The sequence below is a fragment of the Festucalex cinctus genome, chromosome 14, assembly GCF_051991245.1.
Source record: "Festucalex cinctus isolate MCC-2025b chromosome 14, RoL_Fcin_1.0, whole genome shotgun sequence".
Lineage (NCBI taxonomy): Eukaryota > Metazoa > Chordata > Actinopteri > Syngnathiformes > Syngnathidae > Festucalex > Festucalex cinctus.
In genome coordinates this window covers 23,308,231-23,335,000 of record NC_135424.1, presented here as the reverse complement: position 1 = coordinate 23,335,000, position 26,770 = coordinate 23,308,231, and the positions used below count along the sequence as shown (strand labels likewise).

At 39.6% G+C, this 26,770-nt stretch overlaps 2 protein-coding genes across 3 annotated transcripts in view; one reads left to right on the top strand and one right to left on the bottom strand.

Moving 5' to 3' along the window:
- The window catches only part of hells (helicase, lymphoid specific), a 27,177-nt gene extending 1,380 nt beyond the window's left edge, over nucleotides 1–25,797 (bottom strand). For both annotated transcript variants that reach the window (XM_077494681.1, XM_077494680.1), the window contains exons 1-23: nucleotides 25,638–25,797; nucleotides 25,320–25,356; nucleotides 24,425–24,522; nucleotides 23,639–23,757; nucleotides 22,381–22,503; nucleotides 22,218–22,259; nucleotides 22,105–22,132; nucleotides 20,399–20,454; nucleotides 20,279–20,320; nucleotides 19,929–20,156; nucleotides 17,076–17,258; nucleotides 12,930–13,073; nucleotides 12,499–12,695; nucleotides 9,426–9,519; nucleotides 9,154–9,315; nucleotides 6,649–6,791; nucleotides 6,386–6,530; nucleotides 4,048–4,131; nucleotides 1,715–1,834; nucleotides 1,507–1,623; nucleotides 1,186–1,345; nucleotides 840–936; nucleotides 670–746 (exon numbers count right to left, since the gene is read on the bottom strand). In XM_077494681.1, the coding sequence (XP_077350807.1) occupies nucleotides 670–746; nucleotides 840–936; nucleotides 1,186–1,345; nucleotides 1,507–1,623; nucleotides 1,715–1,834; nucleotides 4,048–4,131; nucleotides 6,386–6,530; nucleotides 6,649–6,791; nucleotides 9,154–9,315; nucleotides 9,426–9,519; nucleotides 12,499–12,695; nucleotides 12,930–13,073; nucleotides 17,076–17,258; nucleotides 19,929–20,156; nucleotides 20,279–20,320; nucleotides 20,399–20,454; nucleotides 22,105–22,132; nucleotides 22,218–22,259; nucleotides 22,381–22,503; nucleotides 23,639–23,757; nucleotides 24,425–24,522; nucleotides 25,320–25,356; nucleotides 25,638–25,665 (2,524 nt within the window). In that variant the 5' untranslated portion in view covers nucleotides 25,666–25,797. The remainder of the gene's footprint in view (nucleotides 1–669; nucleotides 747–839; nucleotides 937–1,185; nucleotides 1,346–1,506; nucleotides 1,624–1,714; nucleotides 1,835–4,047; nucleotides 4,132–6,385; nucleotides 6,531–6,648; nucleotides 6,792–9,153; nucleotides 9,316–9,425; nucleotides 9,520–12,498; nucleotides 12,696–12,929; nucleotides 13,074–17,075; nucleotides 17,259–19,928; nucleotides 20,157–20,278; nucleotides 20,321–20,398; nucleotides 20,455–22,104; nucleotides 22,133–22,217; nucleotides 22,260–22,380; nucleotides 22,504–23,638; nucleotides 23,758–24,424; nucleotides 24,523–25,319; nucleotides 25,357–25,637) is intronic.
- The window catches only part of ncapd3 (non-SMC condensin II complex, subunit D3), a 37,314-nt gene continuing 35,025 nt past the window's right edge, over nucleotides 24,482–26,770 (top strand). Inside the window, exon 1 of the mRNA XM_077494677.1 lies at nucleotides 24,482–24,552. Within this exon, the coding sequence (XP_077350803.1) occupies nucleotides 24,546–24,552 (7 nt within the window). The 5' untranslated portion in view covers nucleotides 24,482–24,545. The remainder of the gene's footprint in view (nucleotides 24,553–26,770) is intronic.

Here is a 26,770-nt window from a genome sequence, read left to right as displayed (position 1 = left end):
TGCTTCATAGTAGAGATGGACAATGATCCAAAACATACTGCAAAAGCAACCCAGGAGTTTTTTAAAGGAAAGAATTGGAATATTCTTCAATGGTCGAGTTCATCACACAATCTCTGACCAATCGAGCATGCATTTCACTTTCTCACGGCAAAACTTAAGGCAGAAAGGCGTTCAAAGATACAACAACTGAAGACAGTTGCAGTAAAGGCCTAGCAAAGCATCACAAAGAAGGAAACCCAGCGTTTGGTGATGTCCATCGGTTCCAGATGTCAGGCAGTCATTGCCTGCAAAGGATTCTCAACAAAATATTGAAAAGTACCATTTTACTTTACGTTATGTTTATGTTTCCAATTACTTTTGAGCCCCTGGAATAAGGAGCATTTGCATAAAAATAGCTACATTTCCTACATGCTTAATCATATATTTAAGTTCAACCTCTTGAATTAAAGCTCAACGTCTGCACTTAAATTCCATTGTAGTTATTTCCATTTAAATCCAATGTGGTGGCATGCAGAGCCCAAATCATGAAAATTGTGTCACTGTCCAAATACTATTGGGCCTAATTGTATATAATCAGCCCGGTTTAACACATTGCTTTCTTTGTTGCAGTTTTAGACTTACGTTGACCTACAAAATAATTCCTTCTAAATTGAATTATCGAGTACCTACCCAGCAAGTCATTACGGTCCAATAAAAACTCCAAATCTTTATCACTGATCACCTGCCCGCTTGATGATTTCAACTCCCTGGAAAGGGCAAAAGTGTCAGCCAACGTGACGTGACGATCAATATAGAAAAATTAAAGCATTTAACAGGTACTGTATATGACAACAACTTACTTCTCAGTACCCCTGGCGTGGAGCAGCTCCATCAGCTCGTCCAGATCAATGCAGCTTTTAGGTTGGTTCAATTCTGCCCTGCCACCTTTGAACTTATCTGGATTAAAAATAAAAAATAAATAAAAAAAGTCACAAAAAGAAATTCAAAAATTAATAAAATAGCTAGTTTTATTCTATTATTATAAAATACTATTATACTATACTATACTATACTATTATTAGTATAAATGTGAGATGAAATGTATCTAAAAACTGCCACAATGAATTGTTTGTTTGCTTGGCACAATGATAGCCTGCAGCTAACGTAAGCTCTTGTGCTGCTTGTGCCTATTACAAATGGACTAACTCTTATGGATGACCATCTGTTCCAGCTTCCTTTTTGCTGAGGCTCTCTCCAAAATCTTCTGGTCGATGGTGTTTGCTGTGACCAGACGATACACCACCACTGGTTTAGTTTGCCCAATGCGATGACAGCGGTCCTGAGCCTGCAGGTCTGCCTGGGGGTTCTGAGAACAAACCATGTTAAAATTCATACCCAGAAGCCAAAGATGGAAAATTTCTTCAGTTCTTTAAAGAATATATATTCCATTTTATAGGGAAATCATTGTTAGGAATACCACTGTCATATGAACTTCATCGAAAGGCTCCAAAATATTGTTGGACGTACCCAGTCACTGTCAAAAATAATGACAGTGTCAGCAGCTGTCAGGTTGATGCCAAGCCCTCCAGCTCTGGTGCTGAGCAAGAAAATGAAAACCTCTGGGTCTTGGGCAAACTTAGTCATCTGGAAGAAAAGAAAATGCAGCAGGGATAGTACTTTTATCCACCCTAAAGCAATACATTTGCACTTTTACCATAGTCTGATTTTAACTCACATTTTCATCCCTATCAGCATAGGACATGCTACCATCCAATCTGCTGTATTGGAAGCCACGCAGATAGCAATAATCCATTAGAATGTCCAAGATGGAGGTCATTTGACTGAAGATGAGTACCTTAACAACAACAGTCAAGTTGTTTATGTATTAGAGAAAATATCACTGAAACACATCAATTAAAATATTTCCATGTATTAGAGCAAACTTCTAGTAAATGGTTTAAACACAGTTACAATCAGTCACGTTGTTTTGGACCAAGTGCAGGGAGGAGGCAGAGTTGCTAAAAAAAAGGGGGTTGTTTAATTCAACAAAAACACAAAGGCAAACCAGGTACTAGTTTTCCAAAAACATAAATTCAACTAGGGATGCATGATAATGCTATTTTCAACAGATACCGATAAACATATAATTTAGAAAGTGCCGACGCCGATATCCGATAAGTAAGCCGATAATTGTTTGCAATTGAATGCAAATATACTTTAGGGTCCTACTATAAGTCTTAACATGTACAAAATACATGTAAACATTGTGTAAAGCACCATGAAGCAGAATTTTATTAATATCTGTGCTTCAAAGACAACCGGTGCCTCATTTTGAGTTTACCAAAACAAAACAATCATGTTTTAAAAATGCAACAAAAAACTGTGAGGGGAACATTTTGGGCAGACACAGTAAAGAAAGCCAACACTGGCGACTGCCATGTCGCCATGATGCATCTTCTGTTTTTTGTTTTTTTAAATGATACATCTTCTGTCAACACGAGGTCGCACGCATTATGACGTCACAAATATGCAACATTACCATAGGAGAGGGGAGGGGTTGAGGAGTTGGGCACAACTTGAGCCACAAACACAACAGATGGACCAAGGTGGCAAGTTTATTATTATCGGTGGATTTCTTTATTATCTGGTTTATCTCTATGACATCTTTTGCTGCATTCACACCAAAAGCGGGGGGGAGGTGTTTCGCCGGCGCGTTTGCATTGTACTCAATGGACTTCGTGCGCACAGTGGGGCGGCACGACACGTTTGGAGCGCTGCGATGTGGTGTGCAGCAGCAAAATCCGCACATTCGTGACGAAAATCCGCATACTTGCATATTCGCCATTGTTGAAAAATGTGAGCTTTTTTTCTATTTCGCCTCGCAGCAGCCAATTGTCTACGTCACACACAGCATCCTGTCATCACCCCGAGAGCAACAACACAGCCAGCTGGGACAGAATGGTGAGCAAGGAAGTAGCATACAAGTGCTGATAAGTGTATTTACTTGCTGTTGAACTGTACCAAGATAGCAGCAGTGTTTATCATCCATGCTAAAGCTATTTTTAGCGCAACTGCCGACTGCCAGATTGCCACTAAAAAAGCGAAAGTGCTGTCAGGTACCTCAGAAAAGGAGAAAATAGTGCCACGGCTGTATAGTCCCAGGAAAGAAGTGGAAGTAGTCGGCGCTGTTCACTTTTTATTGACTCTTTAAAGTGTTCTACAGTAGTTGTTCACCAAGGGACACGCCTTTCCTCTCCGGTGTTCCCGAAAGCATGAATGAGCGGTAATAGTTAAAAAAAACCCCCAAAAAACTCTACGTTTGAGAAGGAAGCATTCCAGATCGCCTTTTCGGTTTTGGTGTGAATGTAGCATTAAATAACTGCCGATAATTATCGGTGGATTTCTTTATTTTATCCGTTTGACGTCAAATTGTAGAAATATTATAAATACTGCATGGGCCGATATCGCGATATCGATGTTTTTGATATATTGTGTAGCCCTAGTTTAAATTTCCAGAAAACGAAACTGCTTTAATCATTCATCTGATGCTGTGTTGTAAATCGAAATGGAGCTCCAGGTGCATCTTGCATGGAAAGGTTATCCAACTCCAAAAGATACTATTGGCTTTATATATGTACAGTCTTGCTCCTCATCTTCGGCTATTTAATCATTTTAAACTTAGTATTTGTGAAAGGGTTGTATGGTGTTTTAGCAATGCTAGATTGATTACAAAAAAAAAAGATACAACATATCAAAGTTATGAGTTGTTGCAGGGTCTAGCATGGGTGGAACAACATACATGAAAGAGACGTGGGAAAGGGAGTGCAACATTATGATTCAGCTGGAAGCAGTGGAGAAAATTGTACAGCAAAGGCAAAGTTTGTGTTGATTGGATAAAATTCTTTAACTTAGTTGATTATGTTATGTATAACTTCACAAATGTAGGGTGAAACCAATTTCTCCTTTTAGCATCAATTAGTGTCGGACAAGAAATATATTTTTTAGGTTTACAGGAAAACTATAACAGACAGAACAAGCACTGTTATCCAAACCATGATGTTGATTTACCTTATGGCCTCTTTCCTTGAGTGCAGGCAGAAGTCGGTCAAGTATGAGAAATTTCCCAGAACATTGGACCAGCTGCTCATCAATCTGCATCAAGAACGAGAAGAGTAAAAAATGCAGCACATGCATACACATGCCGGCGAGGGCATAGGGTTAGGGTGCCGATCAGCACTGTCCTAGCCTTAATGCTTCAGCTGTCCTATAATTTTAAAGTACCGCATTGCCCGCACTATAAGGCGCACCTCATTATAAGGCGCACCTTCATTGAATGACATATTTTAAAACTTTTTCCATATATAAAGGTGCACCGCATTATAAGATGCACCTTCAATGAATGAAATATTTCAAAACTTTTTCCATATATAAGGCGCATCGAATTACAAGGCGCACCTTCAATGAACGACATTTTAAAACTTTTTTCCATATATAAGGCACACCGCATTATAAGGGGCACCTTCAATGAATGAAATATTTTAAGACTTTTTCCATGTATAAGGCGCACCGCATTATAAGGTGCACCTTCAATGAACGACATATTTTAAAACTTTTTCCATATATAAGGCACTACAGTAGAGGCTGGGGTTACGTTAATCATCCATTAGATGGTGCTGCGCTAAAGGGATTGTCAAAACAGTCCGATAGGTCAGTCAAACTTTATTAATAGATTACAAACCAGCTTCTGACAACTCCATTCACTCCCAAAATGAATAAACAACTCTTATTATTTTCTCTGAGCTAAAGTATTAGTATTAGCTAGTGATCCAAGATGGCAGGATCTTCTGCGCATGCGCGTCACCGATCATGCAAGGTCATCGATAGCGTCTTGACAGCGAGACCTGTTGCGGCTCAATATTGATCCATATATAAGGCGTATTGGATTATAAGGCGCATGGTCAGCTTTTGAAAAAATTGAAGGCTCTTAGGTGCGCCTTATAGTGCGGAAAATATGGTACTTATTTCCACACAAACATAGTGAAGGAAAATGATCCCAAGTTGGGGATCTAGAATCATAGTAAAACAATCAGAAGTGGGTATTCACCAGGCTCAAATGCCGTGTATTCTCGTGGCAGCTTCCTGGTTGGAAGGTAGCAGGAGGTTGTTCTAGACAACTGTTCCAGTGTAAAGAGCAACCATAATGGACAACTACGGTAAGTTTCCTAACAGGATGCGTTTAAAGGGGAAGTACTATACTGTTAACACCCAATTTTTTAAAGCAAAAATACATTTTAATGCCAGCACTAGTCAAAACATGGTGTCATGTTTGTGCTCTCAGACTGTGTCCTTTGTGTTGCAGTTGACTGATGTAATCAGCAGCCTATAAGAGGCAACCACAACGGGGACAGGCCTCTAAAAGGGATAACTGAAGACATTGTCGGACAATTCATCTGTTTGCCTCCATTGCCCAACGAAGGTCCGCTTCCTTGATCCATGTCTTTTGATCCACGATCCCTTCTCGCCATTTCTGGTATAGTTTCTGCTGCCTCTAGTAGTGACTACATTAGTGTTGGCATTGCCTCGCGCAGTCTTGTACTCCTTTTTCGCGCAAGCTGTTTAGTTCACAATTGACTCGGCACTCCATGTTTAGCATTTGTCCCTGGCTGATGCAATCGCCTTTGTTTTGAATAAATATTTCACAGAATTAGGTGAACAGCACCTGCTAAAAATGACGTACATATTTAATTCTTTTACTGCCACACATTATAAAAAAACAAAACAAAAACAAAACACCCCCGACTTTGCCAGGCGATTTTGAGCATTTTAATTCAAAAGATACATTTTCTCCACAACAGTGACTTTGACACTCATATTTTTTTGTTTAATGACGCTCTGTGAATTAGGGTTGATGTGACAAAGGCTTTGATCATTCACGACATCCTTGAAAACGTTCTATTTCATAAGATTTCATCAGATTCCGTCGGGTTTCATTGTAATTTCATACACCGGCAACCCATTGAAACGAGATACAATGCTGCCATCTGTTGGCCATAGTTACTGGCTGTTTTTGATTCCACAACCCATTGACCAGGCAGCGCTGCACTTCGACGTTGCGCTGCCCATTGATATAAAAAAAATAAATAAATACAAAATGTAGTTGACGTCATTTAACGTTTATGGCGGCAGACATTGTGATTTTACTAATCGTTATTAAACGTTTTTGGCGGTCAAAGAGTTAAAAACGTAACGTATTTACATCTTGGGATTATTCCCCCCCCCCCCCCCGCCCCCCCTCCCCCCAAAAAAGAGGGGGGGGGGGGGGGGTAAAGAGATTTATCTTTTCAGCATTGTGTTTTCTGTACTTATGGGGCAAAAAAAAAAAAAAAATCTAAACAATGTATTTTACCTTGAATTCTTGTGTGACTGGATCCAATGGGTATTCAACCAGGTAAGGATGGTTACAGCATCGTTTCAGCAACATGAGGATATTCTGCATCTTTAGGTTGATCTGAGCATCCAGAGGGCACTGGATGTCCAGCACTGGGGAGGAGCTGAAAGCGGAGGACGTGGGAGCAACTTAAGATGACTGGCACAACAGGTTATTTGATCCAAGACACTAATGACTGCACTCTGTACAAGACTGAAGGTTTTTTTTTTTTTTTTTCTGACCTCTGCTCCTGCTCCTTTTGGAGCTTTTCCAAATATTTCTCCAAGCCTGAAGGTGTATCATCCTCTGTTTCATTATAGTCTACCAGCTTTCGACTGCAACGCTTTGCTCTGCCATCCGGCGCCAAAATGACAGGCGCTTCAGTCTGAAAACAAGCAAAAAAAATAAAATAAATCAAATCTAAGCAGCACAGTGAAGTGGCGGTTAGTATTTTTGTGTAACAGTCAACAGATACTGGTTTAAATATCCATTAAAACAACTATTTGGAGCTTAGATGTTGAACTGATGCTTGTTTGGGTTTCCGCACATTCCAAAAATGTGAGTATTAGGTTAACAGAAAACCCATTGGTGTGAGATGTGTGGATGGTTGTTTTGTCTACATGTGCCCAGTCATTGACTCTCTGGTATACCATCTCACGAGTCAGCTAGGATGAGCCCCTGCTGCTGCATCCTAGTCAAGAAAATTGATAATCAAATCAAATCTGTTTAAAATATACTAGTAGTTTCGGAGCATTAGCTATCGTAAAGACAAGCACATTAAATACATAGGGGCCTATTCACTAAAGGTTCGCGTCGCCTTTGCACCGCGCTAACCGGCAAAAATGGAGCAATCTGCGAGCGCCTGATTCACTAAACGCGCAGATGGGGAAATCAGGTTGGTGTGTGTGTGTGTGTGTGTGTGTGGTGGGGGGGGGTTAAGCACAAGATCACCACCACACATTAAGAGAAGCCCAGATCTGTAAATTGAAAAGTAGTTTGTTTGTTTAAATCCTGTATTTAAAAAGTGCATTTTCCTGAGTGAAACCGGCAGACTGGGCCTTTAAATTAAAAGCAGGATTTTAACCGGAACATGAGGCCTTACTCTATGCAGGCTATTTGGGTTCATTAGGACAGTGGCGGTCATTAAACTCATCAAATGTCAGAAAAGAGGCAACAAGTTTTGATCACCATTTTCCTACGTAAAAGCAGATGTTTGCAAATGTCTTGTTTCGACTAACCTCAAAAGATAATCAATGCTGTATGCTATCATGGAAGAGAAATTTGAATATTTACTGTTGAGAGGTGTGCAAGATTTGTTGTAATAACTAGGAGCTAACTTATTGAGGATGACACGCCTTCTTAGTATATTGCCTGGTTTTTTGCCAAGGTAAAGTCACAGGGCTTCTGTGAAAGAGCGCAACCCAGTGTCTTCCACCACTGACAATGGCTGATCATTTAGTCCAAAGTATTTGTAATGTAAACGTAAGCTTCTGACGTTTGCCACCTTTTTGATTCTCTGCCATGTGTCAAAAAAAAAAAAAAAAAGATTGTTTTGGAGCTTTTTGACATACTCCCCTTTCTAAGTATCTTTTCATGGCATGTGCAAATTCAACATCATGCTATAAAATTTCCACACGTCAAACTTGTTTGTCGCTGCTGCATGTGAAGGAAGGCGGGAGAGGATGCTACACTGCACATAGGCTAGTGACTACAGCTGGGTATTGCCAACAACCTCACGATACGATACGTATCACGAAACAGGAGTTGCAATACGATACGTATCGCGACAAATATATATCCCAATACATGATCTTCTGGGCGACACATTTCCCAATGTTTTACATTAATTTACTTGCATTTTCATTATAACAGTCATATGTATACCTAAATGATAGTTTATTTTGCTGAATGGCAAAAATGTTTTTGTTAGCAGCTCTTTTGGTTTACCACCAAGCGGCATGCCTGGTCTAAATGTGCACGCACTGCAGAGCAAAGAGCAGCTTTCACAGACACACTGGGAAACTAAATAGGTATGGGCTGATGATAATCAAAATATTAAAATTACAGCTCTAAAATGTGCTCATTTGAAATATTAGGGGAAATAACGGCTTTTTTTTCCCATATAACACATTCTATTTTGTTTTTAAACATAATACAGAAAAATAGGTACATTTAGAAACATGTATCATGTTTAGAAGTAAATGTTGATATTCTTTCTTTGTTTTAATTTTTCTTTTTAAAACAGACTTCACACATACATTTTTTTTTTTTTTTTTTAAATAAGTAGGCTACAATGCAAACGAAACACCCAAGGCACTCATTTCCCTTTCGTCTGCGACCCCACCCCGCTCATGCGACGAGTGGACTAATTGAAGGCAATTAATTTCAGAAGCTGCTTGTTAAGTACGATGCAAGCTGCAACCATCTCTTCTGGTCCCCACACCTGTTTCTAGTGCATCAGTAAACTTCAGAGGCTGCTGTTCCTGTACAAGCAACCTTACTTTTTTAACGGCCTATCTAAAATTAATGAGCAATATCGATTCTAATTCCTGCGTATCGATGTTATTGTAATGAGGCCCGCAATGATATTGATTTTTTTTTAGCACACCCCTACTAGTGACAGTCTCTAGTTAGCTGCAATCATGATCTGTGACTGATTGATCAGAGCACGTACTGCCTTTTTTCATGCGGTGCGAACACCAGTTAATGTTTTAGATGTAGCTCTTAAAAGTCATTAACAAAGATACCTTATGCTGACCAAGCACTTTTGCAATGGTCTTGTTCACCACAGCAGTGTAGAAGGTCTCCTGTTTGGCTGTCAGAGGGGCATAAACAATTATCTCTTTTTTTGGAGGAATCTCCAGTGTCACATCAGTCTTCAGTCTCCTCAGCAAGAATGGAGTCAGAATCTAAGACCAAAAAAAAAGGACAATAGTCTGACTTGACAAGAACTGCAATTTATCTAAAAAACAGCATCGGCTAAATTAAAGTACAGTAGAACATTTGTTTGGGGACAAACCTGGTGCAACATGCTTAGGATGTTCCGTTCGCGCTCAGCAGCCACCACACTTTCTGCCTCTCCGAGAGTGTCAATGTCGAACCAAGACTCAAAGCTATGGAATAACCAAGAGGTTACAACATTACTATTGTCATCAGTGTGATTTTGCAGCAAATTGGTAAACACACACACACCCCACACACAAAAACCCTCATTATGCATTGAATGCAATTGCAAATGGTAAATTGTTTCATCTGTGACCTCACGAAGCATTTGTAAATTGTCAACTTTCATTATTTCCTTGGATACATTGATAAAAGAAATGCTCTTAAAGGGCCCATGTGTCCGAATACAGCACAACACGCTCTTACAGATACGGTAGCATCAATAATTACAATCTGAAAAGGTACGACTAATTGTTTAAAACTTTCATCCCCAGTCCGTTATCAATTGTTAGGTATCATCTTGGTCTCCTGATGTCAAACTATAAACAGCAGAATAAAGAGGACTGTTTAAAATACAACTGGTAAGTGAACCAACAAATGTAGATTAAACACCTCTTTTTCAATCGGAATTTCAACATTCTGCTCCTTGTTCGAGTACAGCAAGTTGTGCAAAACGTACACAAAATAGTGAACATGTTCATCCAAAAGTTTAGAGAAGATTAAATTAAGTTCACTTGAGTGGCGTATACTGTACACATTTAGATAAAATCATTTAATTTAATCAAAATTTATTAAAAAAAATAAACCTCCAGTGTGAATTAATTTTTCTATATTTTTAACGTGCTGACATTTTTAGCACCAACTACTATGTAACTCAAATTCGACATTCAAAGTTATGACTCCTAAACAGTGTTGCCGGTAACGCGTTACTTAGTAACGCGTTACTTAGTAACGCGTTACTTAGTAACGCGTTACTCAAAAAAGTTGCTTTCTAAAGTAACTAATAGTCTAACGCGTTACTTTATTCTACAAAGTAGTCTGATTAAAGTTACTGTCCAGAGAATCAATGCGTTACTCCACATTTTCATGAAGAAGGCAAACTATCTCACTGTTGTAACAGTCACAAACAACTACTGCTAACTACGAAGATGAGGCAGAAGTCATTGATCACCACACTGAATTCAGCCATGGTCTGGTCATGAATGGTTTGCACATTCAAAACAAAAGTGATGATACTTTTACTACTAGTTTTATTAACCAACAGGCACACAACACAACAAAAAAAGTGTGCATTATGGACCATAAAAGTGGTAAAAAAAAATAATTTATTTCCATCCTCAACTGGTCCGTGAAGCATTATGGGATGAGGTCGTCTCCGCCCTCTCGCCAGGGGGAGTGACGTCAGACAAGTTACGTTTTCAGTAGGGGTGGAACAAAAAAAACGATTCGACCGAACCATCGTTCGTCAAGGGGAGCTAAACGACCGTATCGGTTGCGAGTGAGGCTTTATGGTTTTCATAACAATAGCAAGAGTTCTGCGCCGTGCTCTACTTGTTTTGTTTACATTTCAGTAGCATCACCATTCAAGCTACTTCCGTGTTTCCGTGCTCGCGACACGGCGCGCAACGAGTGACAACATACAAATGGAGACAGTTAGCAGAAGCCGGTGCCGTACATCTCGGTATTTCCCATGGCTATCGAGTCCTCTCGGTGCACTTGTATGTCCCGGGCCGGCGTTGGTACTGCGCGCGAGCCAAAAAGAATAACTCCCGTGACGATCCAATGCATGGATTCAAACGACACAGGTATGTCCCACAGCCAACACACCAGCTAAGCTAAAAGCACACTGCAAGTATCTCATTTCTCAGTTTGTGGCTCCCCTGTCAACGTCTACAACTAGCATGAGCAGCAGATAGGCGAACTGAGACGTGCCAGCGATTACGACAGCCCAAAAAACAAAATATAAACAGTAGTGATTCTGTGGTCATCATCGTGTCTCAGATTAAAAAAACAAAAAAAGATGTCATACATTAACCAAAAATGAAAGTGATGACAAAAGAAAAAACAATTGTTAAATACAAAAATTGTTGATTAAAAAGGGAAATGAACTTTTGGAAATATTTTTGCATATATTAAGTGGTTAAAATGTGTTTGATAGATTTATTGTTCCATAAGGTGGCTTCATATTTCTTTTGGCTGGACGGTAGGTTTATTTCATGTCTTAAATTTATGTTTCTGAAATACTTAACAATGTGCAAATATTCTGTTTAATTGTGTTGGTGTCTGTCTAAAGGTTAAATATTTATATTTAACATTAAATTATCAACCTTTTGTTTTCCTGATCCTTATTTTGAAGAGAAAAATCAAACAAACCAAAAAACAATTATAACTGTCAATAACTACTAATAAATATTTAAACTGATACATGTGTACACACTGGAATAGCGGAACAAACAAACAATAGAGGAATTTAGGGGATTTTCATTTTCAACCTGGATAGATTTTTATTTTTTGTTTTATAAAAAGTATTTACGTTACAAGAAGTCAAGAGAGACTGCCTATTTTGTTTTTCATAAAAAAAACCTTTATTTTCATGTTAAAAATACACTTTCAATAAAGTATTTGGAACTCCGTTTCTACTGCATTATTTTTATGTTGAGATGGTGTTATCGGCAGCTGCTGAAAGTAACTAAAAAAGTAACTTTTAATCTAACTTAGTTACTTTTAAAATCAAGTAATCAGTAACGCAATTTAGTTACTTTTAAAACCAAGTAATCAGTAAAGTAACTAAGTTACTTTTTCAAGGTAACTGTGGCAACACTGCTCCTAAATCATTTCTAGGCAAGTTCTCAGGAAAAACGAGCGTAACTACAGGTCAAAAAGTTGCCGATATTAAAGACAAGCGTTTCTCTTCACAACCTGTACCGGCCACACACTGGCACATACAAAGAACAGCATAGCTTTTGAAATATAAGCACTTCCATATTCTGCTTTATTGCTACTCTATACAGACTGCTAGGTCCAGTCAGAGTGCGTATGCCCAGGTTTGCTCTCGTCAATTACATTTTTAAACAGCTTACCGTTCCACACTGAACTGATGAGTATTAAACTGTACCCATCGGTGAAAATGTTTCTTGAAGAACTCTTACCTCTTAAGGTCATCAAAGACCTCAGGCAAGAGGAAATTGAGAAGAGACCAGAGCTCAGCCAAGTTGTTCTGTAGTGGAGTCCCGGTAAGCAGCAGCTTGTTGTCAGTGGGCAACATTTTCAAATCCTGCACTAGTCGACAGTTGAGGTTTTTGATCCTGTGGCCTTCATCTACAATCAAGTATTTCCACTGACATCTCTGAGAGGGGGGGGGGACAAAAACAAACAGGTGAACTTGGTGAAAAGTGCTAGTTAAGTTTGTACTTATGAAGGAAAAAAAAAGACCAACTTAAATGGTGCATCTATCTCAGTCTTGATCACACATAAAAGTATAAATTTGTTGTAGAAAAAATAAGTTCCCATTTAGTTGGTAACTATTTGTAGTACCTTTAATAAATGTTTGACCCATTTTAAGATGCAATATAGACGATACCTGAAGGTACTTTCGATCAATCATGGCAATCTCAAATGAAGTCACGACAACGGGGCACATATTGAGGGATCCCTGGGATTTGCGCATCTGTTTCAGCAGTTTGCCCCTCTCTTTTTGCGGGCCATGATAAAGCAGTACAGACACCTAGGAGACAGATGATATCAGGACAAAGGACATTAGGATGAATTATTTTATGTATTTATTAAATATACTGTCTTTGTGGGCTGTAATAATAAACCAGTTAATATTTGATTGGTATAGTGACATTTGAGATTTCTGCTATGCAAAAGGGCGTCACTGTTCATTTGCACCGTTTGCCGTTGCACCCTAATGTCATGGCAGTGAACGGAAGAGCCAGCTGGCAAGAGGTTTAGTTTTTCCACTAATTTGAAATTTGAGTTTGCAGTGAGTCATTTTCACAAGTTATTATAAACCCTGGAGCAGGGGTGCCCAAGTCCTGTTTTCCATGTTTCTCTCCACCAACACACCTAATTCATGGTCAGGGTCGTTTATCAGGCTTCTACAAAGCTTGAGCTGATCAGCTAATCGTTGGATTCAGCTGAGTTGGAGGAGGGAGACATGGAAAACGGGCTGGATAGGGGCTCTCGAGGACCGGACTTGGGCACCTCCGCCCTAGAGTAGGGGTGGGCAAACTCGGTCCTCGAGCGCCAGAGTCCTGCAGGTTTTGGATGTTTCCCTGCTCCAACGCAGCTGATTCCAATCAACAGGATCGTTATCAGGCTCATGCAGAGCTTGCTGATGAGCTGATCATATATCAAGTGTGTTGGAGAAGTGAAACATCCAAAACCTGCAGGACTCCGGCCCTCGAGGACCGGGTTTGCCCACCCCTGCCCTAGAGAGTAGCATGACCAATGTATTTATATTAGTAAGTGGGACATGCACCAGAAAATGTTGCAAATATCTGTATGCAACTCAGAAGTACACGAGTGTCTGGTGGAAACCTACTGTATGCTCAATTTTGGCCAATTTAATATTTTTCCCCAAATCTTTACTATTGATAGTCCCCATTTGAGTTTGTTTGTTTCCTGGAAAGTGATTGTGGCTTCATTTCGCTATAGTGAGTAAGCAGCATTGTGAGTCCATTCATATACAAGTCCGTGGATGTTACTCACCATGGTCCAAGAAACGCTCAGCGAGATAGTGTGAATAATCAGTCGCATGGAAAATTAGAGGGAAGGGAACACTGCTCATCAGTCTCAACTAAACTTGGAATTCTTAGAGGAACACGATGAAGATAAGAAATCTCTGGCAATGATCGGTTGGTCCGATGACAACTCTGCCTATCATGAACAATAACTTCTTCCTCCCTCTATGGCTATGCACATCGATTTCGCTCTAAAGTAGGGCTGTCAAAGTAAAGCGTTAACTCAACCAGAAAAAAAAAACTATTGCATTAATCATGTTTTAACGCAGATTAATCACACACTTAACTCATTTGCTCCCAAAAACGTATAAATATGTTCTATTTTAAATGTTTTAAGTGTCCTAAAGACGTATTTATACGTTTTTTTATGCCAGAGCATACAGAAGGCTTTGATGCAGCCTCAACTGCAAAGAACGGTTGAAGAAATGGTAGTTATTATACAATGGCCAGCAGGTGGCAGCAGAGCAAAGGCGATCAATCAGGGCCATGTTGAAAAAAGCTCAATTGCTCAGAATTCTAAATACATTTCTGAATAATGATAAAACTTGGCTAAATTTGAATGCCAATTGCTCCAAAACAGAAACAGATACAAATATACTTTTTTTTCCTGATGAAAGAAGAGACTTTAATCTTTCTTTTGGTAGGTTCCATGTTTTCATAGCAATAGAACACAATATTCTGTGGGCCTTGCAAAATTAGTCAAAACCCAGTGAAACAGCCAGAAGTGAACGGATTATTTCCGTGAAAATGGCTGGGAGTGAATGAGTTAATATTGACCGCAGACCATCTTTTAGCTTGACAGCAGATGCTTGCTTTTAAAGTAGCACAGGTTGTGTGAGTAAACATAACTACATACATTAAAGTCAAGCATTTAATACATGTTTGCGGTTAACATTCAGAATATTTGTTCTAGTCAAAATAAATTTTTTATTGTGCTTTAAATTATGCAAGTAATTAACCTTTTTAAGTTAGGACGGATGAGAAAGGAGGATGAAAGCGTGCAGTGGATCAAAAATGTGGTAGACATCCTCATAACGTTAAAATGTCGAAAGAATTAACAGATGCTCGTCAAATTTGGCGGGCAAAAAAAATGTTAAAAAGCCTTTTCAAAATTCTAAGATGTGATTAATCTGTTCAAAAAAAATTAATCGTTTGAGAGCTCTACCCTAAAGATAAGTTACAGTATGCCATGTCACCATGATGAGTCTTTTGCGAGCACGAGGTCGCACACATTATGACGTCACAAATATGTGACACTACCACATGAGAGGGGTTGAGGAGTTGGCCACAACCACAACAGATGGATCAATGCGGCAAGTCTATTATCGGCGGACCTAGTTTATCTGTATGACATCAAATTGGTCGATAATTGCTAATAATTACGGGCCGATAATTATCGTGCATCCCTTGTCTTTATTGATAAATAAATATTATATAATTGTAATTTAATATCTATTAATTGCACAGCCTTACATACGAGTAGGGGTGCTAAAAAAAAAATCGATTCGGCAATATATCGCGATACTCCAGCTCGCAATTCTCGAATCGATTCAATAGGCAGCCGAATCGATTTTTAAACATCCATTTTTGATGGAAAAATATTCAACAAAATGTCTTACTTAGGGTTAGGATTCACATCTTTAGCATGGAAGAATGTTATATTAATGGAGCATTAAGCCATAATATTTTATTTCAATGCTGTTTAAACATGAAACAGATTACAACCTGTTTGTTAAATACAGTGGCTCACAGTTATAAGACTGAAGTTTCAGATAAATAAATCACACTTTTTCATACAAATTTTTAAATTTTTCAGCACAGGTTTACTGAATAGTATTTTCTAAATTTCAGTAAAAAAAAAAAAAAAAGAAAAAAAAGCACAACAATCGATTTACAAATTCGTATTGGGATTAATCGGTATCGAATCGAATCATGACCTATGAATCGTGATACGAATCCAATCATCAGGCACTAGGCAATTCACACCCCTACATACGAGTGTTGTATTTTATTAGGCGTATTGATGGTAAAACAGCATTTTAAAAGACTGATAGTTAATAATTTGGTCTGCAACATGTTAGAGCATTAAATATGCAAAAAAAGTTGATTACTGTTTTCCAAAATAAAAGCAGATGTTTGCAAGTGTGCAAATTATAAGATTTAGATCATTTTAAATTAAACAAGATATTCAAGTGATTAATTAAGTAATAGTATCAAAATGATTATAAAGGAATTTGACAATTGACTAGTTGTCAAGTACGGTAATCAAATAATCGTTGCGCCGCTACACCGAATCAAATCGTCATCCCACTGAATTAAACCGAATCAGTTCCATTTTAAAATCGAACTGTCCTTATATGGGATCGCACCCCATGTATCCAATCGTCTTGATTGGAGAGATTTACAACCCAAGCAATACATGCCCACTTGGTCATTGACTAGGTCACAATCATGGATTTGACACATACAGCTTGAAGACTGTGTTATTAAGACTTGTGTTATTCCTGGCAGCTGATGTGGACACATTTGCTTTAGGGATAGGACAAATATTCAGCAAAAATTGCACAATATTTAAATAACATTGTGCCCACTGTAATTGGGAAGTTACAGTACTTCCACATTATAACAAATGTATCCATTTTCCAAAAGAAAAACATTATCCTACCTAAGGCTGGGCAATTAATAATCAATAATCATGTGTTAGTGAGAGGCTGAGGTTGTATCATTCAGGAGTTTTCAGAAGGTAAATGTGGTAGAGCATTACGATTAGCTTTTGTTGCATGAGAGTCCAAACAAAAGCAAAGTAGAAAATTCATTTACATACATCTTTCATTGCTTCAAGACAAACTGCGTAAACACATCAACACAAACTTTAGCACTATGAAATTCCACATGTTTGAAACAAACCACTTTCAATAAGTAAGAAATGAAAGATTTAACAGTGTGATTAATGTACCGTAGTCAGTAAACCACCCTCTTACCTCTGGTGTGAAGCGCTTGAACTCACTGATCCAGTTAGGCAGAGTGGAGAGTGGCGCCACCACCAGGAACGGGCCCATGACTTTTTTTTCAATCATCATGGCGATGTGTGCGATACACTGGATTGTCTTTCCCAGTCCCATCTCATCAGCGAGGATCCCATTGATGCCATTCTCCCACAACATCTGGTATCAAGGCAGAAACTCAACTTACACTTTTTTTTTTTTTTTTTTTTAAATAAGAGTACTTAAAAAAAACAAATCACAGTTGTAACAATGTGCTGTAATTAAGATCGAACATGAAGTAAATTTCAGTGTGGAAGTAAATTTCAGTATGAAAGTCGTTTCACCTTGAATCACTGCTCCAGTCTACGACCAAAATGGTCACGTGCGACTTGTTTTTCAGCATGTGCACATAATAAGAATTTCATCTGGTCATGTTCATTTGAGTGCATGCATAGGTTTTAATGCTCCCACTAACACAAGCACTGTAATGCTGTGTTCAGCCTGAACACAAGCTGAGCATTTCTGGCAGCCGGTTTCCATTAAATAGTCAATCTAAGTTGTGTGGTAAAGCCATATAGACCACAAATGTCGGACTGACTGGGTTGGAGACCGGGGTGCCTGGCACCACGCAAGCCATCAAGCAGTCACCCAATTCGAAGACGAAAAGACAAAACAACAGAGGAGGAAGGCCTGTGCCACTTCCACAACACACTGGAAACTAAATTTTCCTACAGACTTTTGTGGTCACAAACAGATGCATGCTACATTTTCAAAAGTAATCTATAAGCTAAAAATCAAATATTGAAATGGTGGCCGATCCCAGTGATTCTCAACTTGAGTACCCCTACCCAGCCTGTTTTCCATGGCTCCTTCAGGCAAAACAGTTGTTTCAAACGACCAGCTAATCAGCAAGCTCTGCATGAATCCTGATAATGATCCTCAGCTGTGTTGGCTGAGGGAGACATGGGAAACAGGCTAGATAGGGGTACTCGAGGACCGGGGTTGAGAACCAGTGGCCTATCCAATGGACATAACAGGAACAAGTCTTTTAGTACCAATGGGGTATATGCCACGGAGGAGGCGGGACTTGCGACTTCCGGGTTTCTGCACATCAACTTTGATTCCGGGTCCGGTTTCCAATGTGTGGGCCACGTCCCAATACTTGCGCTTCCGACTTTGTGCCCCTCGGTTACACGTTCCTGTCGACGGGTGCGAGTAGTAGTGTGTCTGTCTCGGTTGTCTGAAGCACTTCAAGACAGAGTGATGCTGGGTTCTCACCAAATCCGAAAAGGCGAACTGGAACGCTTCCTTCGCGAGAGTTTCACCGCGTAGAGTTTTTTTGGAACGATTGCTGCTCATTCGCGCTTTCATGCGCCCCAGAGCGGAGGAGGCGTGTCCCTTGGTGAACAAGGAAGTGGAGCACTTTAGCGAGTCAACAAAAAGTGAGCACCCCCAACTACTTTCACTTCTGTCCTGGAACTAAACAGCCGTGGCAAAATTTTCTCCTTTTTTGAGGTACGTGATAGCACTTTCGCTTTTTTAGTGGCAATCAGGTGGCCGGCATTTGTGCTGAAAATAGCTTTGACATGGATGATAAGCATTGCGGTACAGTTCATTAGCAAGTAAACAGATTTACCAGCACATGAATGCTACTTCTTTGCTCACCATTCTGTCCCGGCTGGCGTGTTGTTGCGCTCGGGGTGACAATAGAGAGAACGCTGTGTGTGACGTAGCCCGTATGCGAAGCCGAGTGGCTGCCGCGAGGCGAAAAGCCGAAGTTTATAAAAAAAAAATAAAAAAAAATAAAATAAAAAAGTTAACTTTGGCGAATATGCGATTGTGCGGATTTTCGTCACGAATGTGCGGATTTTTGCTACTGCGCACCGCGTCCCAGCGCGCAAAACGCATCTTCCGCGCCACACCACGCACGCGAACTCCATTGACTACAATGCAAACGCGCCGCCGAAAAGCCTTCCCTCGCTTTTGGTGAGAACGCAGCATAAGAGTTCAAGTGCGTGGTTGGGGGGTGCAAGTGTTGGAACGGGGCCAGCAGTGGCCAGAAACACCACTCATGTGTGGAAACCTGGAAGTTGGAACTTGTGGAATCGACCCCGTTTTCAGGGGAAAATATTATGCAATATACAAGTGCATATGATTACAAAACAATTCAATTACTATGTAAATAATGGGGATGTAACAAGGGCAATATCGTGATATTAAAACTCCCACAATATTGTCGTCGTCATGTTCACAATATTTAAAAGGAACACATCTGTTCAAAAAGTCAGGTTGATTTCCATTTGTGCAGGCTAGTTTATTAGTGCAATTAAATTTTCTTTAGGGATGTTTTGGCCTTCTATGTTTAAAATCTATGCTAATTATCAGATGAAGGGGAACCTAATTTGCTTGTGAAGCGATCAATGTGTACTTGCGTTAGCAAGTAAGTGCCTCAATATTATTATTAGAGATTGTAGGCGGTTTATATGCATTGCGGTTATGTACAAAAGCACAATATCGTGCTTTTTTTTTAGTATGAGCTCTTTTTTTAAAAAAAAACAATATTGTGACCTTTTTTAAATATCGCTAACCTCCCCACAATATCGTGAAAATTATCGTATCGTGACCTACATATCGTGATAATACCTTATCGTGATGCTTGGATATCGTTACATCCCTAGTAAATAGTACGTTTTGAAAACAGGTACTGAATGAGTTCAAGATCAAAATGTTTCTTTAAGATTACATTGCCATTTAGGATTTAAATGCCCTTTCAAAAACAAAGAGAGCAAAAAGGCTTTTTTGGGAAAGGCATAAAAGCGTCACTTCTTCAATCAGGCTGAAACTACTCACTCGAAGCCACTCGATGCCCTCAATCTGGTACCACCTCATGACCCCACCGGTGAAGAGCTGTGGTTGTTGAGCAGGAACTGGCTCTCCTTTCACCTTCCTGTCAGGGTCCAGCAGATGTTTGGCATTGTCTCGCACCGTCTCCGCCAAACGATTCTTGATGTCTTGGTTGCTATCATTCATGTTCTCAATAACGTCGGCATCAAGCTTCTTCTGGGCTGGGACCGCTTCCTAACATGAAATTGAAGATGCATTCATAAAGGCTGTATAATGGTTTAAACAAAACAGACCTTGCCACCTCATCTTCAAATCTGAAAAGTTGAGCTCTTAAGTAAAAAAGCAACACATATTACCGCTTCCTCCACTTTAACTCGCTTAGCCTGTGACAGGATGTCCTGCAGAAAAAAAATAAAGCAAAATTAAAAAAGAAAACCTATCAAGAAAAATGTAGTAAGAATAAAATGGGACCATACTTCTTTAGACATGACATCAGAAATTTTGTAGTCATCTTCTCGTGCTCTCTTTTTATCTAGTTTGGAATAAAAGTCAAAACATTAAAAACAATTTCCATATCTGCAAGTATAGGATTATTATATAAAAGACATAAAAATAGGTACAGCAAATGAAATAAATGGGATAGTTAAGGTAATGATTGATGCATATATGGGAGGTAAGAGTAAAGTGGTTTCAGTCCTTTATCAAGGCCTACTGAAAAATAGAGGGAATTCAACCTTGTACATAAAATAGAAATGGGCAAGAGAACTACAGGTCGGAATAACATAAGACAAATGGTCCAATATCTGCAAGATACAACAATCGACAACGGTCTCGAGATTATGGAGAGAGTTTGGGTGGAAGAACATAATACGAATTTTCATAACACCAGAGGTGACAGGGAGGTATAATCCTCAACAGAAAGAATGTTGGCGGATACGTGGACAGGAAGGGGCGGTAGGCCATACACATATATTCTGGAAATGTCAAAAGTTGAATGGATACTGGGATGAAGTTTGGAGAGAATTAAATATGATAAATGGTTATGAAGTGCCTAAAACCGGCTTGGTGATGTATTTAGGTAATCTCGACCATGAAGCTGTACAAGAGACACGTACCTGATTAAAGTGCTATTGGCAGCCAGCAAAAAAGCCATAACGAGGGAATGGTTCAAAGTTGATCCCCCAACGAAGAAGCAGTGGCTGGGAGTAGCGGAAGGATTATTTGATATATAAAGATTCACTTATATACTGAGGGTTCAGGAAGGGAAGTTTGAATCAAGATGGGAAAAATGGTTTGAATATCAGAGACAACTGAATGACACCACAAATGTGGAGAAAAGAAAGTAGACCATGAATGTTCATTATAAAATGATGTGAGGCCCATATGTCACTGTTGATTGCTTTTTTTTTTTTTTTTTGCCTCTGTTTTTGTTTTTTAGTTTGTGTGAAGATGTGATTTCATGCACGTGTGATAATGATAGAAGATTAAAGTGAACAAAAAACAAAAAAAAACAAAAACAATTTCCATCCATTTTCCAAAACGCTTATCCCCACGAGACTCGCGGGCATGCTGGCGCCGATGCCAGGTGTCAATGGGCGGGTGGGTCCATCCTGAACTGGTCGCCGGCCAATCGCAGGGCACACAGACGAACAACCATTTTCACCCACAATCAAAACTACAAGCAATTTGGAGTGGTCAATACCATGCATGTTTTTGGAATGTGGGAAGAAACCGGAGTACCTTGAGTAACACATGCAAAAATGGGAAGAACATGCAAACTCCACACAGGAAGGCCGGAGCTAAAATCGAACCCTGCACTTCAGAACTTTGAGGCGGACGTGCTAATCAGTGGGCCACTGTGCCGCCCATAAAACTAAATAAAATTTGAGGTACATTTCTTCTGTTTAAATGGCAAATGTACTGCTTTTTATATAGCGCTTTTTTCCGACACGATATGGTGCCCAAAGTGCTTTACAATGCCTCACGTTCACCCATTCACTGCTGCCACACGGCGCTGCCAGGTCCACTGGGAGCAAGTTAGTGTTCAGTGTCTTGCTTAAGGACATTTCGACATGGATTAAACCCACAACCTCATGGATGGGAGACGATCATTCCATCACTGAGCCAGGCCGTCCCAATAAATAAATAAATAAATAAATAAATAAATAAATAAAGCACCTACCTTTTCCAGGCCCGGTGTTGTTTGCACTCTGCAGAAAAAATACAAACAGGTGAATTTATTACGCCAGTGACAATATTATGATAAACTTGTTCAGAAAAAAAATATTTCCTCACTTTCTTGGCCTTCTTTTCAAGCTTTTCGTTCTTGATTTTCTCCTAGTAAGGAGAAAGACAAACTAAAGTACAACCCCTGAAAGACTAACCGTTCTGAGTACTAATCACTTAAAACGATTCATTTTCCCAATATGAGAAAATGCAGCATTGACACATACAGTACCTCATTCTGTTGTTGCTCCATTTTAGTCAGCAGAAATTTTGAGTAGATGTTGCTCTTCTGGAGTAAATGTTGTAGTCTTTTGAACCGGATTTCATGAGACTCTCTGTCCAACGACTGCCGAGCCTTGGGGTTTCAAATCGTGACACAAACAGTTGATTTGTTAAAGGAGATGATAACCCCTCACATACAAACACATACAGCACAATTAAAGCAAGCACCCATAGAGAAGATTGCATTGTCACTGCCATAAACGCCAAGTCCCGGAATACACTTGACTTGAACTGAGGGACATCGCACAGGCTATGAGCAAACACAAAACCCCCGTGCACCACCATGTTGACAACTAAGCTAAAAAACAAACAAACAACAACAACAAAAAGAACTGCGTGGGACGCAAACCCAGCACCTTCTGCTTTCAGGCTTAGTGGGCTAACCACTACACCATTCCCTCTCATAAGTAAATTTCTACTTGTAGTTTACAAGCGTCAGCCACAGCGGATGGAACATTTTTGGGAATTGAAAACAGTCGGTTGTCATTGCACATCTCTTCTCAACTCTATTGCAAAAGTGAAAGCGTTTGCCGGAACACTGCTGGCGGGCCAGCTCGGAGAAAGTGGGCGTGTGTTTAGTCTGCAGGGGCAGTACATGAGTGACTATGCCTGTGTCCAAATTCACAAGGCTGGGACCTCCCCGAAGGCCGAATTTGTCGTCTGCATGATGTCACTTCCTGGCACGCTCGGACTTACGGTAGACACGAATGGACTGTCGATCAACGCACCACCGACGACCAGCATTGACAATCCATTCATATGCAAGTCCATGCTGCTGTCGAGTTGCCCCGGGAGTGACGTCATGCAGCAGATAAATTCTGTCTTCGGAAGACCCAACCTTGTGAATTTGGACAGGGTATGGCATAAATGAGTGAGGACCCACCGAGTTGTTTCCTTGGGTTGGGAAGGGCTGCTGCTTGGAGAGCAGGAGTGATCAGGAATGCTCATAGATGAGTGAATGGAGGAGAAAAAACAAAACACTTTGGCTGTGTTTTTAATGAGGAATTATCATTTTTAGATGGGTACAAGCAAAAAAAAAAAAAAGTTGGTTTTCCATGATATGGCTCCTTAGAATTTCATTCGATGGCTGAACGGGCAGTCCAGAGACCAGATTATGCAATCATTAAAAAGTCAATTAAAATTTTTGCTTTCAAGATAGTGGTGCCGTATATAATCATTGTTATTGGTTGGAGTGATTTGCAACAAACCTTGTCCATCATTTCCTTCTCTTTCTTTTCTCCTTCTGCCATCAGATGTTGCTCCACCTCCTCCATTTCTTTGGTAACAATTAGTTCAGAAGCCATATTCTCAGTCTCCACACTGGTACCTTGGAACAAAACAAACAAGGACAGAAATCATACTAGGATGTGAATGTCAGTGACTGAGAATCTTATTTTTCTACTAAACTCATTGTGCCATGTCTATCGGTATGTAATAATGAGTGCTTTTGTCTGACATAATGCTATTCCAATCAGATGTTTAAGTGTGAGATCATGTATTTGATCAACTGATGAAAGGACACTGATTCTGTCCTCTTTCATTTAAAACGGCTTCAAACATCAAAGTGTATGTAAGAATGGAAGAATGTTGATTTGTTGTGTATGTTTGATTTTTGTGTTTCTGTAAAGCGCTTTGTGACACCTCAGGCTGTTTGAAAGTGCTATATAAATAAACTTGAGTTGAGTGTGTGTTTGTGTGTTAGGGGGTTGCATTAAATCACAGTCTCAAACTCCAGTCCTCGAGGGCCGCAGTCCTGCATGTTTTAGGTTTCTCTCCTCAAACACAGCTGAATCATATAATGAGGATCATTATCGGGTTCCTGCAGAGCTTGCTGATGAATCAGGTGTGTTTGCAGGACTGCGGCCCTCGAGGTCTGCAGTTTGAGACCTGTGCATTAAATGATCTAAAATTAGTTATCAGATATTTAACTTTTGGGGCATTGTCAGCTTTCTGATTAGGCTCATTTACTCACTTTACTCGCTTTCTTTACTCACCTTCAGCAGCTTCTGTCGCCATTGCTGTTCCCAGTGGCTCCTCAGACTCATCAGGTTTGGGGCAGTGAGGTGAAACACTTCGAGGTTCTTGTTTAACGCTGGCCACAGAAAGAAGCATGGGATGAAGGGTAAGAGAAACAGAGTGGCAGGAAGAGAGAAAACAAATAAAACGGAGGAAGCAAATCATTTCTACTGATGTTTGATGAAAAAGTTATGTTGCTGTACTTACAAATACGTTTTTTGAAATTACCAATGGGCAATGAACTATATACTCTATTATAAACCTGATATAGCAATTGTGTATAGGGTGTGGGATTTTTTTTTTAAGCTACAATGTCTTCTGTTTATATTATATAATGCTGGACAATTGATCAAAGCACATTATAGCAAATCCAGACGCTATACATAAATGCACCCAAGGAAGCCTCACTATAGCTACCATTATGTTATGTAAGGTTAGCCAGAAAATTCAATACTGCTTAGAAAAACAAGTTATGAAATAGTTATCGTTCTCTCTTGAATCACACAGCGCACACTTCGGCTACGGTGTGTTCTCAGAACACTGTTCTGACCTATGATTTAAAGCCTACGAATTTTAACATATAAAACGAGAACGTTTTCTCATCTCCCTTACGCGGCTTTAGTGTGTGCGCTGATGTTGCTTACATGGCATCATTGCCACATCACTACCGAGGGCGAAAAATTACAAACTGTTTTACAGAATATACGTGGTGTTGCCAAATGGTTAACCAACAATGAGGTTATTCGATGTTTCAGGGACGTTAAGTACTGTATGTGAATATTTCTGTCTATCGGCGTTCATAAGTGAACACGTGGTGCGCATGCAAAAAGCACAACTGCTTACATTATAGAAGCAAAAAGTCATGCATCTTACCCGCTCATTGTTTCCGAGGAGAGGGACAACGCTTTATCTGTGACAAAGTAATTGAAATTCAGTATTCAACGAAATAACAGACGTTCGACAACTACAAAACGAGTTCGTGGTTATCCAGGAATCTATCATGTAGTCACAACTGACTGTAAGTGCAGGAAAGAAGATACTCCAGAGGATACGAACTAGTTTAATCGCAAACAAAATGAATCTTACGACTCAATTTTATTAAAACCAGCAGAGTCGTCCTCGCTGATAATGCCGAGTTTCACTGTTGACAATCAACCAAATAGTTATTTAAAAAAAAATGGTGAGAATGACCTGGAGCTTTGGTTGAGATTTTCAGCATTAAACGGAAACTGCTAAGGTTAACGTATATTCTACGTCTTCAATTTCGTAAACTTTTACCATGAAAGAAAAAAACCTAATTTCCGTTACTTAGTGGACACAAATTTAACTAGCTTAATACAAGCAGTAGTGTTGAAAGGGCGGTGCTTTTGCTTCCCTTTCGCGCCAAATGAGGACGAACACACTGTTTAATATATAGGGGGTTTATATAACAAAGTAAATACGGTTGCTTTTAGCGATTAATGCTAAAGAGAAATTGATATGACAATAACATGCATATGTTTTTTTTCGAGAAAACACATATGATTTAACTTCATGTAACATAATGCATTATAGCTAGCTAAGAAATAAACATTAGGTTTCACACCCCTCGAAATTAGCAAATGGACCAAAATCCTAAATCCTTTCAGGCAGTCATTGGTCGGTTGAAGTGTGTCTGACCGACTGATCTGTACTGGATAGTCGATAGGCCAAGACTTTAGAAGCCGCGAGGCCGCCATATTACTACTCCCAAGAAACTAGAAACTGCATGATTTAAGATGTTTTAAATTTGTTAAACATAAACAAGAGGACTTCAGACATTTTACAACTTGCCTTAAAGCTACTATATGGAGGATTTCCCAAAAAAATATCTTAACAATAGCCTTTTTATTTGACCATTTATGACTGAAACATATTCTAATTGGTAGATCAACATCTTAGCTGTTCACAATGGGTACTCCTACAAGCCTCTGGCCAATATTATTTAGGAAGCGTCCGGTCCGAATCCTTCGAATTTCCCGCCCTCTGTCTGCGGGATGTGACGTCATGCACGTTCTCGTCAGTTGTTTCCTGTCGTCGCGAAGACGGAACTAGTACAGATTTTCGTTGCCCCAGACACCCGCTGTTACTCCGCAGAAGGCTGCTTAAAAAAAAAAAAAAATGAAAACAATGTCAAGTGCCACGAAAAAGAAATCTAAACTTGATAGTGACCGACGCCGGGCAAGAACGAGAGTGAACATTGGTTTGACATTTCAGCGGTGGAGAGAGTTGAGATCGGACTTGGATTAGAAAAGTGATTCACAGCTGGCTTTCTTTCTACTCCAAAAGGTAAGAAGCGAGTATCT